Source organism: Gallinula chloropus (genome assembly GCF_964237585.1).
Source record: "Gallinula chloropus genome assembly, chromosome: 15".
Classification (NCBI taxonomy): Eukaryota; Metazoa; Chordata; class Aves; order Gruiformes; family Rallidae; genus Gallinula; species Gallinula chloropus.
The window spans coordinates 1,924,690-1,942,075 of NC_140100.1; the positions used below are offsets into that span (position 1 = coordinate 1,924,690).

The window sequence follows — 17,386 nt, forward strand, 5'->3', positions numbered from 1 at the left end:
GAGTTGTGTCTACACTTAGGTAAATCGTTCATGTGAAATTTCACATCTCTTAAATAAAAGCCCATTAGTTTCTGAAAGAGAGTATATAAATTATTTTATTGTGGGAACTGAAACATTGGATTTTAATTTTCTTTTTCTAGTTAATAAACAATCTTCCTATATCTTTCTGAAACCCAGCAGAGTTTCAGTTCCAGGTGGTGCCATTTACTGGTGGAGATCAGGGTTCCAGTGAACAAATGTCAGGGCTTTTGTCTGCTCTAGGAGAGGTACTGCTGGTGCCACAGGACCAGCTGTGAATGTTTTAGCAGATTACTAAAGTCAATCTCAGTTCATATTTAACATGTAAATGTTTTAAAACCCATGATCTGTTTAAATTCGTAGGTTAGAATTCAGATAACCTGTAACTGACTCCCCCAAGTATTTTTTTTCCCCACAGTGGTACAGGGATTTAATGAGCACCTACTAGTTGTCCTTTTGAAAAAGCTCTGCGGTTGGTGTGTTACAATAAGCCTTTTAATGTGAGAAGCATCTTGCATGTATTTTACCACTTCAAATACCAGAAGTTTTTAGCAAAATATTTAATTTTTAGTGGTTAACTATTACTGTACTTTTAGTTTTAGATGTGACATCATTTTTATGTTACTAATCCAATATATGTGTAGGTTTTTACTATTGTATCTCTGTTTGAGACTGCATTTTATTTATTTTCCATAAAAGACAGATCTACACCCTGGAACTTGAACTTTCTTTTCCTTAAAGCATATTTATTTGCCTGGCTAGCAAGTGACTTGTGGGGTGGACCGATTTAAGTATTAAGAAACACTAATGTGTTGTCAGATGATTTGTGTAAATAACAAAGGCAGAAGTATACTTGCTCTGTCTGTATAATGAAGAAAGAAAAAGTTGTCTTTGATAGATAAGTGCAAGTTCTGAGGAGGAGGTAAACAGAACACTGTAATCTGTAGCATTTTTAGCTTGTGGCAATGACTTTTTTGCCATTTTTCACCTTTATGATGTAAAATGCCGTTTGAACCATTGTATTGGTACATGAATTATATCTGTATTATTTACCTAACAGTTATTTACCTGTTAGAAATTTTAGTTCTGTGTTCTCATTTGAGCTCATTGTCTATGTAGATTTCTGTATCTTTCTACATGTTGACTGAATTTGTTAATCCAGTGTTTTAGACACTGGGGAATAATTATTCTGAGATCAGAAAGATTGGCAAAAGACTATGTTTGAGTTTTTATGTTTACAAAGCAGCAGTTCAAGACTGCACTGTGACAATTTTGGACCTTGTTTCAGTCAGCTTCTTTTACGGTATCTGACCATGGCAAAATGGTCAGGAATGCTTCCAGTTACAGTTGGCTATTTTGGAATGCCCATGTGACTTCAGTTTTCTTCTATGCAGAGTATTGTACAAACTGTGGGAAGGGCTTTTATACCTTTTAGCTATTTCAGCTGGCTTTCTGGTAAAAAGAAGCTCATGTCTCCAGTGTGTGTGTGTACTATAAAACTTGGGTGAAATTGCTAGAAGGTACAGAAGGTTAGGTGTTTCAGACATCATTTATTCTTGAAAATCAGCAACCTTGTAAGGGTTAGTGGTAAAACTGGAGGGAATTGCCTCATGTGAAAGTTCCTGTATTAACCGAGCCAAGAGAGTTCTCTTTTGGAGAGAAAAAGATGTGGGAAAGTTTCTTGTGATTGAAGTAATTACAAATTTGAGTCAGAACTTAAAATCAAACCTGACTGACTTTCAGTGTTAGTACTTATGAAATTAGCTTTTCTTCTGTAATCTGTCAGAGTTTTTTCCTGTGTTTTTTGCAGTATGGAAACTTGAACAGTGTGTTAGGGAACAATGAGCAAATAGAAAATAGAAATTGTATCTGAGGAATTTAAAATAAGATGGTATAAAAAATTCTCAGAACTCTGTAACAATTCCTTACTCTTAAAATATGCAACAGTGAACTGTATTTGAAAGTAAAGATGCAAATGCTTATTTTTCTTTATATTAATCAATGTTAAAATATTTTTATAGATTAAACCCATGAATGTAGAGTACTTGATGATGGATGCCTCAATCTTGTTGCCTCCAACGGGGACACCACTGACTGGTATTGATTTTGTGAAGAGATTGCCTTGTGGAGATGTGGAAAGAACACGAAGAGTGAGTAAGAATATTTTTCTTACATTTGGGTGTGACAGAATGATGCCAAAGACATTGAATAATTCTAGAAATACAAATGCTTTTCCTTTAAAGCTGCTTGATTGAAAGCTTCATCCATAAAATCATAAAGACTCAATGAAGGCATACCTGTGTATAGAGTATATAATATTTACCTGTCCCAGTAGAAAACCTTTTTCCCTGTGACTACTTGTGTCTAGTCAATTCAATATATTCTTGCACTGGGTTTTTATATTTTTAGACTGTGGAGACATAAAACGTCATTTTGATGATAATTATTAATATATTGTCAGTTTTTGTGATCGGATATCTCAGTCTATCTTTCTATTCCTATAGTGTCTCCACTCATATTGGTTGTGTGTGTAGATGTAGCAAAAAATATAATTCTACTTAGAGGCATTCAATTGTGTAAGCAATTTGTGATAGAGAGGAAAAAAAATAGCAAAATATCTGGTTTTGACTGTCACAATCTGTAGAGGTGATATTGACCTGAATAACATTATCAGCATTCTTGGGATCATGAGTTCTTGGCCCTTGTCTGGCGGTGGCCTATAAGAGCTTTCAGTGCTATTGAGCCCTAAAGATATATTATTGCACCCCATTATTATTTGAAAAGTGCTGTTCTTTCCACAGCTTTGCCTATGTGTAAGTATATATGTAGGGATATTCAAGTACTCTTGAAAAAAAAACCAAAAAACAACCCAACATATTTCCAGGAATCTTCTGAAAACTTTTGTTTTCATTACTGCTTATAACCCACAGAACTCTTGTTATCACAGCAAGTTAAGTTTCATAAATTTCAGTGAATTATCTTGAAAAGTATTGTTCTTAGAAAGCAAGAATATTTCCTAGAATTCTGAGGCATTTAACAGAATGATGTTTAGAAATGCACATTAATGGAAATGGACGGCTCCATAGTTTTTCCTGCGCTAAATAAGGAATAGCTTAACTTCTGTTGGTGGAAATTAAAACATCAATACAAATATCCTGTCAGTTCTCTGAGATGGGTCTTTCTTATCAGCAGGAACTCCCAGAATGCTTCGTTGTTGGTCCTCCTTCCCCCAGTTGCTGTGGAAGTTTTAGAATTTCATAGAATTCCTGTGCTACTTTATTCCAACTAGGCTACCTCTCAGCTGAATTGCCACAACAATATGCTGAACTTCTGGTGTATCTTGTGGCATTGCTGCTGCTTAACCTGCTGGAGGTCCTTCTTGCTGATGGTTTCAAATGGGTAGTGATTCAATTCTGATCATCCCATGGCATGATTCTGAAAATCTTCTCAATTTTTTTCACTAGCAAGTGAACTTTGATTATATCATGAATTCTTAGCTGTTACAGATCGGATCTCTAGGCTCTCACTTCTTCTTTTCTTATAGAAAGTCCCTCTAAGGGCAATTCTTTTCCTCTTAACTTTAGGAGGAACTCTCATAAATCAGATAACTCTTCAGTTATTCAAGGTGCATCTCCAGAATCCAGATGGCCAACCCCTCTGATTTAAAATGTTAAAGTGACCAGAAGTTGTTAGGCTACTTTCTGAAATTAGCCACTGCTGCCTAATCAAGCCTAATGCCCAGGATCAGATGCTTTTTTGAATAATTGATAGTCCAGTTACTGCTTGCTGGTCACATCTCTTCCTTCTGATTTCTATAGTCCTAAAGATGGTACTGCTTACCAGTCACCTAGAATAATGTAAACTTATTTACATTTTTATTTGGGAAGTAATGAACATTATTCGTATTTGGGAAGTATTTAGGTCTTGAACTCTGCACCTTAGAGTATATAACAAGCAAAGACTTGGACAGAAGGTTTTGAACTATCTATGAGACTGCTATTTTATTGGATTGTAGTAAGGTACTGATAGATTTCCCTTAAATTGCTATTTCTTTGTATATTATATGTGTATATAAATGAAGGAATCAGTGCAAAGTGTATCTCATCATAATGCATAGTTCTTTAATGTAGATAACATTTCATATTTGTTCTTACTTAACCAAGAAAACAGAAGTCAGCTGAAAAAATCATTCTAGGCCCCTGACCTGCTCTGTTATTTTACTGAGGCCTAATGAAATGTTATAGGAAGCCAGAAATTACATGCTTTTGGGTTTATATTGATACTGCTAGCAAACTGAGGGCCATCAGTATTGTAGAAAGCACAGTTTAGTTCCCTTTTCATCTGATAGGCTTGACTTTTTAAATTATTTTTTTCTCTGCAAAGGCTGAGGTTCTTACTGTCTTTTCTACTCCTGCAGATTATTCAGTAAATGTGGTGAAATGTTTTGTATATGAGTGGCATTAATTTTATAGGGAATGCATATGAGGAAAATCAATGCTCTGCCTAGGAGGGAAAGAGGATTGAGGAGAAAGTAAGTGAAAGCAGCCTGAGTGATGGCTGCCATCTGCATTAAAACAATCTGTTGGGTTTGACTTTTGGGTTACCAAAAATGCAAGGATGCTGCTGTTCTGGAGTGAATTTGAAAAATTTTAAACCCAACATTATAAATTCTTTTTGATACACCTGCTAGTAAAACTGCTTTATAGTAATCCTATTTAATTTCAGAAAAACCTGAATACATTAGAATGCAATCTACCTAAATTAGAGAGGTCATCAGCCATCATAAAGTGACTCTGCTCTTACTTATAATGTAGTGTTAATATCTTATTTTTGTTGGATAGTCTTAACATTCTTTGCTCTGAATAGTCATATTGCCCTATTAGATTTCAACAGCATACCAAATTTATGTGCTCTGGTGTCAGGTCATGGAGGAGCCAAGTACTTGACTGACTTTTCTTCATCCATGTTCTGCCAGAAGTTTCTGAAAGCACCACCAGTATGGAGCTGGCCCGGCATTCACAGTTCTGGTTCACGGGAGCCACAGTTCTGTTGATTTTAAAAATAGAAGGGTGAAGAGTTTTTCCTTGCAGCAGTTTAGATTTGTTTTTCCTAGTACTTCATGCAATCTGGGAGTTTCTGGGCACTGCAGCTGTTCCATGAATTCAGTGCTTTTGCTGTAAGGGAGCAATTAATTTACCACAGAATTACTATGTAGGAAACTGTTTTTTAAAAAACCAGAACACCGGAAGTAATAAAAAATGATTTTTCAATTGCAGTGCTGAAAATACAGCTCTTGTACTGGAAGAGCATTATAAATGGTGCCTTTCAAAATGTGGCTGATAAATGAGTTCTGTTCTTTAGCACTTTATCTTTCTTACCATATGTCATAAATTTCTAAATCAAAACAAGAACATCTGTTTCACAGGGCACCTCCTGAGTTCCTTGGGAGTGGCACAGCTTTGCTTTGTGTAGACCTCCTGAGAATATGGAGTCCTCCAAGAACACTGTATTGCATGTGCTTAGTTTTGATGAACACAGCAAGTTAAAACTCAAAAATCCCCACTGTTTTCTCTCAAACTTGTAGGCATCTTAGCTAGACTCAACCAGAAAAGTCATTACTGTTTTAAGTTCAAAATATGAGAGTGTCTGAAGGTTGGTTCTGTAGTTGTCTGTAGCGTACAGGGATTGTAAATACAATAATAATGAAATATTTTGAAAATAATGATTTTTTAAAAAAAAAAAAGATCCAGGATATCATTTGCCTATCAGTCACAATCTGTGTAAGAGTGAGTACCAGTGGCATAAAAGCTCTGCTGCTTCTACTTCACTGAAAATAAAAAGCATGTTTCAAATTCTTCTGTATCCTTTTTTTTAACTTTGAAATTACGTTTTATTTTCTCTATTTAAAAAAGTAGATTTCCTGCATGATAACAAACTCCAGGGTTGTAAAAGTGAGCATACCTTTATAAGAATCTATTAAAATATGTAGTACCGAGTGCAGCAATATTTTAATGAACTTTTTTCAATTTCTCAAGGCAATCAGAGTTTTCTTCATGCTCCGCTCGCTATCGCTGCACTTGCGAAATGAGCCAGAAACTCAGTTACCGCTCACAAGGGAGGAAGATCTGATAAAGACAGATTATGTTCTTGACTTGAGTAAGTTGTCCATCAATTTCCCAAATAGTCTATGAGATGGAAAGAATGCTGGTTGGGTGGGTTTTTTTTTTTTGCTTTTTTTAAAAGTTAAAACCTCCAAACAATTACCTTGTTTGTGTAATTGACTACATAGGATGATTGCATTGTTGGTCTTCTACTGGATTTGGAACACTTCTTGTGGTTTGTTGTTTGGGTTTGGGATTTTTAAGAGACTGCTAATAAGTACTCCAGTGTATAAATATTATCACATAAAGGATTTGGAGTAATCTGATTTTCTGGTATGTTAGGATTTTCCTCTATTCTGCTTTCACCTTTTAAAAACACACTTAAACCATTCATGAACTCTAAGAGACACTACAGTGATACTGATTTTACTGATAGTGAGGGTTTGGTTGTCATCATGTCTCCTTCTGCCCTGGAGTTTTCTTTATATTCACATCTCTTATTTCAGTCAGCATGTGGAAGAATGTACTCCCATAGTTGAAGAGAATGCTGAGCTGTTCCCAAGGGGAACCAGTTGGTAATGTCCAGAATGACCATGTGATATTAAGTAGTACTTACTAGAGAGTAAAGGCAAAGTGCCGCCTTCTTACAGCATCAAATAATGGTACTGCACTCTCCATACTGAAAAAACAAAGTTGGAAGGAATAGAATCATGAAGTATGCTATTTGTCTGCAAATTCAATATACATATGTGTATTTAACATTGAAACAGCCATTTCTAGATGACATTGTATGTAACTAAGCTGTAAAAATTCTAGAGTAACCCTGGCCTGGATCGTAAAGCTGTAGTTTTACTGTCTCTAGCACTGACATAGTTTAAGAAACAAACTTGTCACGTTTTAAGTTAATCTTACTATGGTGTGAGACATTCTGTTTTGTTTAAAGGTTTAAAAGTGTGCTTTTTGTCTAAAATTGAAAAGAAAGTGCATGATAATACAAATACTATTAACTGCATATCTTGTAATCAAGAAGAATTCGTTGCACTGGTGTTACTTGGTAAGTAGTTCACTTTGATTCAGGCAGTATCCTGAGACCTTCTTGTGCACAAGTCCATCAACAATTTTAATTATGAGTGAAAGGGAAGTAGTGAAATCAAGTGAGTTAAAAGTTTTGAGGTATCAGACCTGCTGTGCAGTAGCTTAATGGATGAAATTCAGATTAAAACTTAAATAAATTAGTTTTAATATGGATTTTTAAATTTAAATTTATTTTTTAGAAAAAATATTTCTCTGCAATGCAGAAAATGTCAGAGGACACTCCCTTTCACTTAAAGGCTTGCAGCTGGTATGTGAATATCTTTCACACTGCAATTCACCTTGCAGTGAAAGGTTTTGAGAATAAACTCATTTATCTATAAATGTGGAAAGAATGCTATCAAAGCAGTTAACCTGGAAAAATATAGAAGCTGTAGGATATAGGCTGGGTTTTACTAAGTAAATATAATTATTAGTCTAGAATAGATGAGACTATATCAAGATGCCAGTCTAGTGTTTGCAAACTTTGTAGCTACATGACCGGTGGTGTGGAAGACTGGCAGTTGAGTCGTTGCAACTCGTTGAGTCGTTGTTGAATATCTGTACTATATAAAAGATTTAAGAAAAATACACTACTTAAAACTGTTCTTCAGTAGTTGTATTTCTGTCCTTTTCCTACTGGTACTGGTTTTGGTACTTGTGGTCTTTCCCAAAGAGCTTTCCCAGAGACAATGATCAGCACAAGATGGTATTAATTACATTACGCAATTTTTAGTTCTCAGGTAAAAAATTATGGAATAATTTAGCTACTCTTGACTTCATAAAGTTAGTTACTTAGAATTAACTCAGTTTCCTGTTCCACATGAGTTAGGTGTTGTAATGTTGGCCCTTTTTCAGAGGGTAAGATGAAATAATAAATCAGCTTCTACTGAAAATAAGTATGTTTTTCTTAAATTAACTGGAAATGTGATTATGAAGTGGTGGTTAGTTTTTTAAGAATGTACTGAACAAAAGATGGATCTGATTGAAATAGTGTTTCCAAATGAGATTTGTTTCTTTTCCTCCCCACTTCCCCCCAAAAAACCCCAAAACAAACAAACAAAACAAAACAGAAACCAAACCCAAAAAAACCCAACACAACAAACCAAAAATCCACTTTTTGTCCTTGTTTATCTGTTGGTCTAGAGCAATCCTGATCACTCATGATAAAATGTTTTGATAGCTCCAGAGACACTGTTGAGATACTGTTTAGTAAATACCTAGTGCACATTATAGACTTTATAAACAGTATGGATTGTGGTGAGAAGCTTCTACAGTATTACCCTTGAACAGTACTACAGTTGTATACATTCCTTATATGTGGTGTTGTTACATATTTAAATTTAAATACAGACTATCCACATAAAGATGGCACTTCTGTGCCTTAGTGTATTCACTGCTTTCTGATCTTTTCATGGAAGGCTTTAGTCTTTATTTTGGGACCAGAGTATGTAATTACAGCCATAGATTTTCCAAAGGTCTTTCCATATATTCCACCATTTATTAGAAAACTTTTTTTGCCCTACAGCTGGCAGAGTTACAGAAGCTAAACACTTTGCTTACCCCACTGTTGGTGAAAACAGCCTGTAGCTGGCAGGGAGTCAGTCAGTCTTGGATCTCAAAAATTTTAACAGAGTTTTAGCGTATTTATAAAACTGAAATAAACTGTAAAAGGCTGTAAAAAGCCCTTTCTGTTGAGTGTTCTCATAGCTTGTCTGAGTCAGACAGGGAGTACTTGATCTAGAGTTTCACATGTTAGCTTCAAAAGACTTTTCATGTTAACTAGAACAGCATAGACCGATTTAATCTTCAAATCGAGTTGACAGGTGTTACACCTGTTCCCAGGAAGAGGTACTAGTATCTGTGTCCACAAAATATGATTTTTTTAAGTGTAAAACAATCTCCTCCTTGGGAGGAGCTCTTCTTGTCAGTAAATTGCTGAAATAGTATTTTGTAGCACAGATACAGATATTTGGATCTCACTGCAAATAGGTACTATTTGGTTTTAACAAGTCCCTTGCTGAGTATCTGTGATTATGAGGTTGGTGTTAACTGTTTTTTCCCAGTTTCTTTTATGTTGTTTTGTTTGGTTTTTTTAACCTTGAGATACTTACCTATTTTCCTTCATTGCTTCTTCCCATCTATAACACTGCATACTCTTTGTTCAGTGTCATCAGAGTTGTCTTTAAAATTCTAAACTTTATCGTTTTTGAGGCTAGTAACAGATACTCTGCATTCCTTGGGGTCTTTGAGTGAAGTTCCCCATTTATATGTGCATCAGTTCATGTACTTCCACATGTAAGACTTTCTAAATTGCTTATTACTGCTATTGTTACTTGTACTGTCTGAACCAAGGTAGTAGTACAGTGATGGAGTTTGTGTGTGTGTGTGTGTGTGTGTGTGTGGTAGCATAAAGAAATAGCTTCTATTTCAAGTTTTTTCATTACCTGAGAGACAAGAGAGTATCAGAGTTTTGGCATAAAGCATATGTGATACATGTATCTGCATAGATGCCCTATCTTGGGAGGAGACAGCAGCTGGGAAAAAGCGAGCCATTATAATTGTGTCATTTTGAAAAATGATTCTTTTGGCTATATTTTTGATCTAACTTTCATCAATTGGTGTTATTACAATGCTTTTAAATTTTTTTCTGAATGTTGAGATGCCTCAAGTGTTATGACTGGTCATTCATATACATACATTGTCAAGAAGGAGTAGAGGTTAACAAGATCCAGTTATTACTTCAGCTACTTGAAAAATCCTGAAAAACTCACCTTATCAAAATGGCTTTTTTTTCATGAATGCAATTACTGTGTTTTATGGGAGCTGGGTGAGAAAGGTTAAAATTTCTTGTAAAGAAGCCTTTTAATGTTCTGGTGTGCAAATGCTCGTTGTAAACCTTTAAGTGTAGTTGCAAGGTTGTCAGCACTATATATGACTGTACATTTAGAAATGAGTCAGGTGTTCCACAGAAGGTTGGTTGCATATTGCTGGGTGTGCTGTCACCAGAATGATATATACTGTTACTTTTCAGTATTGTTTTTTACTGTAAATAGTTTTGAAGCACTTGCATATTATGTGATAACTGCCTGCCCTATACTGCATGTGAGCTTGTAGGTGTCTCATGTAGGTGGCTGCTTTAATCTTATTCAGCAGCTCAGTGTTTGTGTGAAGTTTGCTGGCAGCTCAAATGAACAGCCATGGTGCTTGGTTTCAGGCTGCTGATTCTGTTAGTGATGATGTTTTAAATGCCGTGGCCGAGTAAATGATGATAGGCTTAAAGCTGTTATTTCTTTGCTAAAATGGAAATAAGTAATGTTATAGTTAAGTCTCCTGCTCACTCTGTCTCCACCAAGAATACAGGGTTTAGAAAGGCCATCATAGTCAATGTTTTTAAAGTAAGATTTGAGGAAAATTTATCAGAGAATAATTGACGCTGGAAGGAACCTCAGGAGATGTTCTAGTCTAACTACTTTGCTCAGAAGAGGGTCAGCTAGAGCAAATTGCTCAGAGTCCTCACCAGTTAGGATGTAGATTTCACAGCATCACAGCACAACCCATTTCAGTGTGTGACTGTCTTCACAATAAAGAAAGTTTGTGGGGATTTTGTCAGTTTCTTCACCCCACCAGTGCTTTCATGGAATTTCTTGTATTTCATTTTGTGCTTGGTGCACATTTTATTATTGGATACCACTGGCTTCATAATCTTTACTACCCCCAGACAGGTATTTGTGGACATTGATTAAGATTTTATCATATAATTCTTCTGTTAAGTATCTTCCAAGGAATGTAACTTCTCTTTTGAGTCCTTGCCCAGTTCCTTTGCAAGTGAACGTGAACAGTAACCTGTGGTGGACTAAATGAAGCACTGCTCTGTCAAGTGAAAGCTTTCTTCTGTAGTTTAGTAAGAGATTTCACTGTGGGTAATGAACATTAAAAATATTAATGAGTATTAAAAGGTAAAAATTTTAAAGAACTTAATTTCAAGACAAGGTAAATATGCTAAAAGTGATTAGAAGAGATTGTTGTGAGGTTTTGTCCAAAGTACCGATGCTTGGGGTTTGTCTATTGCATTCCTAAATACATTGTCATATATGAGGAAAAGAGAGTAAGCTAAATTGTAGCATAGGTGTATAAGCAGAGGCATAGCCTCTAACTTCAACTAAACGTACTTTGTGGGAACACCTAGGTAGATGCTTGATTTGTTGCATTGTTTCCTAAATAATGGTGCTTCTGTGAGTGAAATACTAGGATTTTCAAAGTTTAACAGATGCTTTCAAGGTTTTAGAGTGTACAGTTGCTCAGCTTCCATCAGAGGTGAATGATAGATGTTTCCTTCTCACTGTAAAAGTGAGGTGTTGGCTTAACAAGAGATTGTTTCAGAGGGAGACCATCATACTTTTCCCAGTAAAAATTTAACTGTTCCCAAAATACTGTCCTGTTTTAAAGACCTGCATGTATTAAACAAGGTCTCTTGCTGCTGCAGGTACTTGCTCTTGGACATGTTATTGCCCCAGAAGTGTTTCTGGTTTGCTCTCTGGGTTGTTGTATTCAGGAATTCATTACAGAATCTGTCCAGTTGAGAGATTTGAGAAAAGTGGCTTCTCCCATGCAGAGCTGAGCCTTCGGGGGTCAGAGTACAGTGACAATGAAATATCACAGCCAGTCTAGCATGCTCCAGTTCAATGTTGTCATCCATAGGACACTGAAGTTTGTTTACATACAGCTTCATAAACAACACAACTGTTGAATTTTTGCTCTCCATAATGCCACAGCTAGATGCTTTCTGAAAGGTATTTAACTTTTGGCATTGTTTTCATAGTGGCAAAGCAGACACCAGTGAATTGGATTTTTGATTTGAGAATTGATCTGTCTGAACTTCATGCTAATGTTAAAATCCACATATTCAGTGCAAGCTGAAAATTAAGCTTTTATGGGTGTTCTTTTCCTGCAGAATCATGTAGGTTTTAGATAAATGAAAATTACAGCTTATTTCCCTATATACTTCTCCAATATTTTTAATGCATTTGAGAGACCAAAATATCTTTAAGGCATCTATTTAATGTTGTTATATGTGCACACAAACATATATATGAATTATATATACACTTACCTAAAAAAAAAAAGGCAAGTTTGAACAAAAACAGCTAGTTATTTTAAGTTTATTCTTTGAAAAAGAGAAGGTCATATCTGGTTTTGTCTTCCTGCATAGCTGTAGGTGCCAGTAAACACTGATCTTAAGCGTTTTCCAAATGGTCATGAAACACTAAGATCAGTGTGAGGGTTTCATGACATTCTTACAGCTAAATTTTTTCAACCACTCTGCACAAGTATGTTGGTGGGTACTAGCACACATGGTACAAAGAAATGGATTATGTTCAGTATGCTTGAAATTTGAGAAGTGTCTGAGAGGAAATCACATCTTTTATAAGAAAGTTCAGCAAATTCTCCTTTCAAATGGCAATTCCACTTGTTCCTGAGTAACGTCAGGAGGCAAGATTTCCTCTGGACTTAGTGGCATAACTCATCTGTAGTAGGTGTGCTGTTCAAATCTTCTATTTATTGGCAGTAATGGCAAAGATCTTAAATGGGCTGTTTTGCTTGTTTGTTAATGGTTAATTATAAAATGTTTTACATGTGACAGTGATTTTTGATTTTCTCTGTTACTTTGTCCCTTACTGTCAGTTATTTGAAGGTGTACAGAAATAAATCTTCATATTCAGAGGAAAAAAATTACCAAGAACAGTAATAGTGAAAAGAGGGAAAAACGCCTCAAAACTCTACAATCCAACCTATCTTTAACATGACTTGTCCTTTGGTTTACATTCTGAAATGTGTCCCCTGAACTTCTCTATAGATTATTTTCCCTTCTCAATTCGTATGTATTCTGTTTTTTTTTTCTTTCCAAGCTAATCTTGAACCTATTTGTCTTTTTCTTAAATTATCCTTTTTGTTCAGTAGATCTCAATATAGTCTTTGTCTTTTATAAGAAGTCTTTAGCACTAATACTGACTTTGAGACCTATTTCTTTTTCTAAAACAGGTGGTGAAAAATTTTTAAAGAATTCTTCTTTTCAAGTGTGTAGTATTTCTTGCAAGAACAGTAATTTCAAGTTATTCTTGCTGTATTCTGTTGTCTCTGATGGTAACAGTGCTCCCCTCCTCAAGAAGGGTGGTGGTATCCCATCCTGACCAAGAGGAGGGACTAATATATGAACTGAAATTCTGACTGTCTAGTGGACAAGAGAGAGATAGCAGACAGTGAGAAAGTAATTCTGAGCCTCTCTGAAAGAACACTATTTAATGCGAAGAGTAACTCAGCGACTCACGTTGAACTGTTCAACAACATGGCCAAAACATGGATTGTCAAACACTTTGGGTAGAGCGTATGGTGCAGAGAATTGTCTTACAGAACTTACAGAAATTTTGAAATGGCTTTGTGAAGGGGGAATGTCTTTGAGAAATATGTTCTAATGCTGTTCTTTGCAATTAAAGACTCATAATAAGTACTAAAGTAGAATATTTTACCAAATGGGCTGCATAGTGTTGGAAAAAGTTCTTCATGGGAAGAAGATGGTACATTAACTATCTGCAGCCTAATGCTTATCCTGGACTTCCAGCTATGCACACAGAGTGCTAACAGTTTTCTGTAAGAGCTTTTAATGTCTGCAGATAATTTCTAGAAATATGATGACTGGAAGTTATAAAATCATTAAAGATCAAGCCCTGAGGCAGTTCATGTACACTTGGACCATATCCTAAAGGGTCTGTTATATTCATAAAGGCTTTGTATAACACAAGTCTTTCCAGTCTGCCTGTGTTTGTGCAATATTGTCATGTAATTTAAAACTTTGCTGCAAGCAGCTGGAGTCTTTGAACTCTCCTTCCTAGGCTATATTTCTTGAAAATTGTATAATTTTTGGAGAAAGTACAAAGAAATCTTGGACCCATGTCTTAGAGGTGCAGTGTCCAATCTGATTGGAAGTTGCATGAGGAAAAATTAAGCATTGCTGTTCATCTTAGAAATGACACTACAGTTTTTTGCAGCAGTGTCCTATCAGTGAGCCATTCAGTCTGTGGTTTACTTCAATCCCTAGATCAAAATTCAATAGTACTGAAGTTTACTGTGCAGCTTTTAATTCTTTCATCTGAATGTGGTTGGGTATTTGTAACTGTTATACAGCATAGCTGTGTTCACAGATCAGTTCACTGGAAATGTGTTTAACCACACTTTCTCTTCTGTTTTTGTCATAAAGGATGACTGTAGTTTATGACCCTTTGGCAGCTGTTAGCTAGAAACAGTAAACGGGGTACATTCAGTTGTATAAACTTAAAAGATTCCTGTAACAGTTGCCTAATAAATGACTAATTTTCCTTTCTGTTCTTTGATAAACTTCACAGAAATATTTAAGTTATTGTCAGATCTAAAATGAAAACTTTCTGTTCTGGAAAACAACTTCTGCCCTGCCAGTTCTTTACCTTCTGTACTGCATTTCTGTAGGTAATTGAATTTGTACAACAGTAATTCCAGGTATCTTAATCTGCTTGCTGTTGCAGTAAGAACCACATAAACACTGGACAAAGACAAGTATTTGAGAACTTCACAGCTCTATTTGGTTTTGTGGCCTGTATATCTCTTGAGATAGAAACACGGAATAGTCTGTTTTGGAAAAGACCTTTAAGAAAATTTGGAGGGCTTGTTTTGAGGGGTCCTAGAGCAATGAGAAAGAGATGTGTTTATTACATATAAATGAACAAATCAGGTGGATAAAGGGGAAAAAAAAATCACCTCATTTAACAAATACTGGCAAGAACCTGATACACTTTACCTGAGGAGTCCATATAGTCTTGAAGTTGAAAGGCTTCCAACAGGCAGCAGAATGGTCTGTAGAAACGTAACATGTCAGAATGGAACCTCATACCTGTAATTGCCTGCAGTGGTGTGGGACTCTGTCTGTGGTCTTTGGACAAGACTTTCTGAGAACTCTTAGTGAGAGAACTCAACACTCTTGCAGTTTCATCCCTGAAATGAAGTAACCTTTTATACTAAAAGGTAACAAAGGTGATAAGAGAAAGCAAGGTACATATTCTATACATCTTAAACATAACTTGTAAGATGCCTGAACCACTCCTGTTACAATATACCCTGCCCTTTCTATGTAACTAAGATATGATAGAAAAATGTAAAATCTATGTTTAAAAAACCCCAACATTGAATAATTTTTAAATATGTTATGAAGATGATTATACTTTTATCTATTACTGGTTTTATGTTACATAAAATAACCAAAACCTAGAATCCTTAACATCAGCAGCTATGTAATTTTATTTTCTTTCTTTTTTCGTTCAGATAACAGTGATCTAATTGCTTGTACAGTCATAACAAAGGATGGGGGTCAAGTCCAAAGATTCCTGGCTGTGGATATTTACCAGATGAGTTTGGTTGAGCCAGATGTTGCCAGACTTGGATGGGGAGTAGTTAAGTTTGCAGGCCTTTTGCAGGTAAGAAAAGTGTTCATCTGAGTAGTTACTTTTTTCAGCTGGAAATCTACATTTATGTTGGTTAATAGTAATACCAATATTAGCTCATATATTTAAGTTCTGTGCCATGCTTGCTTGTTTCTTTTACTAGTCTTTTTTCTAGTTCCTTGCTTTTAAACTATTTCTGGTTTTCTGCAGAAGTTTACTTAGCAAACTAGAGGCACACTTGAAAATGAAGTAACTTCCCCAATATATATTTGTGTGTGAAATGAACACTGGAATCTTATACAACTAGGATTGAGTCTCAAGTACTTTCCTTAAGTGACACTGTAATGATCTTCCTGCGCATAGAGAGGGCTACAGGTTGTAACTTCAAAATGATCTGTGTCATTTAATTGATTTCAAAAACTTTAAGAAGTTTCTTTCATTTGTCTTTTTAATCCCTTAACCAACACAGTTTTTTATTTACTGAAAATGCATTATGCTCAAATAATTTAATTGAATTAAACTTGATTTAAAAATATTAACTGAGCTAATCTCTGTGAGCATGAATTTCTGAAGATCTACATCCAGGTTTATACAACTTGCATAGTCCTTTTTTATTTATAGGAGAACAGAACAGAAATCATTTGGGATTTTTTTTAGAGGTTTTAGTGGAGCAGACATAGGGGGTTTTCTTCAATGTTGATACTTTATCATTTAAAAATACTAATCTTTTCATTAGCTGTTTGCCTTCTGTTACTTTTTAGGATATGCAGGTGACAGGAGTAGAGGATGACAGTAGAGGTCTGAACATCATCATTCATAAGCCTGCCTCAAGTCCCCATTCGAAGCCCTTCCCTATCCTGCAAGCTACATTTATTTTTTCAGATCACATTCGCTGCATTATTGCAAAGCAGCGTCTTGCCAAAGGCCGCATCCAGGCTCGTCGCATGAAAATGCAGAGAATAGCAGGTAAATGGGTCTATTTAAATGATTCTGAGAAAGTAAATTTGCATGCTGCTGGAACAGGCTGCCCAGAGAGGTGGTGGATGCCCCAGGCCTGGAGGTTGGTGGCCCTGCCTGTGGCAGGGGGGTTGGAACTCTTAGGATTCTTTGGGTCCCTTCCAACCCAGACCATTCTATGTCTCTATGTCATAGCAAATCATTCTGTAACATAAGGATGTGTTAGATAAATCTAAGTGGTGTGCCACAGAAAACTGTAAATCAGCATCTAGTTTCCAGAGTAAAATATAAGTTTTCATATTTAATGATAGACAAATCAAAGAAAGGATTTTTGAAAAAAAGAAATCGCATACTATGCAGTTGATGTCAAGGCTTAATGCTTCTGTGTGGTGATGATGAGCAATCCAAAATGTTAAGTAGATTATCAACAGCTAGATTTCTGTGTTTGGAGAAATGCTGCAAAGAGTTGAAGGAAAGATTTAACCTGAGTAAATAGCAGAATCATTAAAATATCGCTTGACTGTTCAAGTAAGTAAACTAAACTGAATGAAATGGTGAGTGTGGAAAAGGAAACTCTGAAATATGGAAAGGAAAATACATGGGCAAATGGAAAAAGGGCACCAGCTATCTCAGTTACTTGGATTGTCTAAGATCAATAATAAACAAATCAGAATTGTGAAAAACGAAGTCATAGCTGGTACTAAAATTACTGACTTGGCCAGAGAATTATTCTGATTATAGATATTTTAAGATCATTGTAGTCTAATTCAT

At 35.6% G+C, this 17,386-nt stretch overlaps 1 protein-coding gene across 2 annotated transcripts in view; it reads left to right on the forward strand.

The window, feature by feature from the left end:
• Window positions 1–17,386, forward strand: part of CLEC16A (C-type lectin domain containing 16A) — a gene marked incomplete at its 5' end in the record, with an annotated part of 69,111 nt that overhangs the window by 32,480 nt on the left and 19,245 nt on the right. For both annotated transcript variants that reach the window (XM_084271019.1, XM_084271020.1), the window contains 4 exons: window positions 2,040–2,168; window positions 6,054–6,174; window positions 15,540–15,691; window positions 16,420–16,624. In XM_084271019.1, coding sequence (XP_084127145.1) covers window positions 2,040–2,168; window positions 6,054–6,174; window positions 15,540–15,691; window positions 16,420–16,624 — 607 coding nt within the window. The remainder of the gene's footprint in view (window positions 1–2,039; window positions 2,169–6,053; window positions 6,175–15,539; window positions 15,692–16,419; window positions 16,625–17,386) is intronic.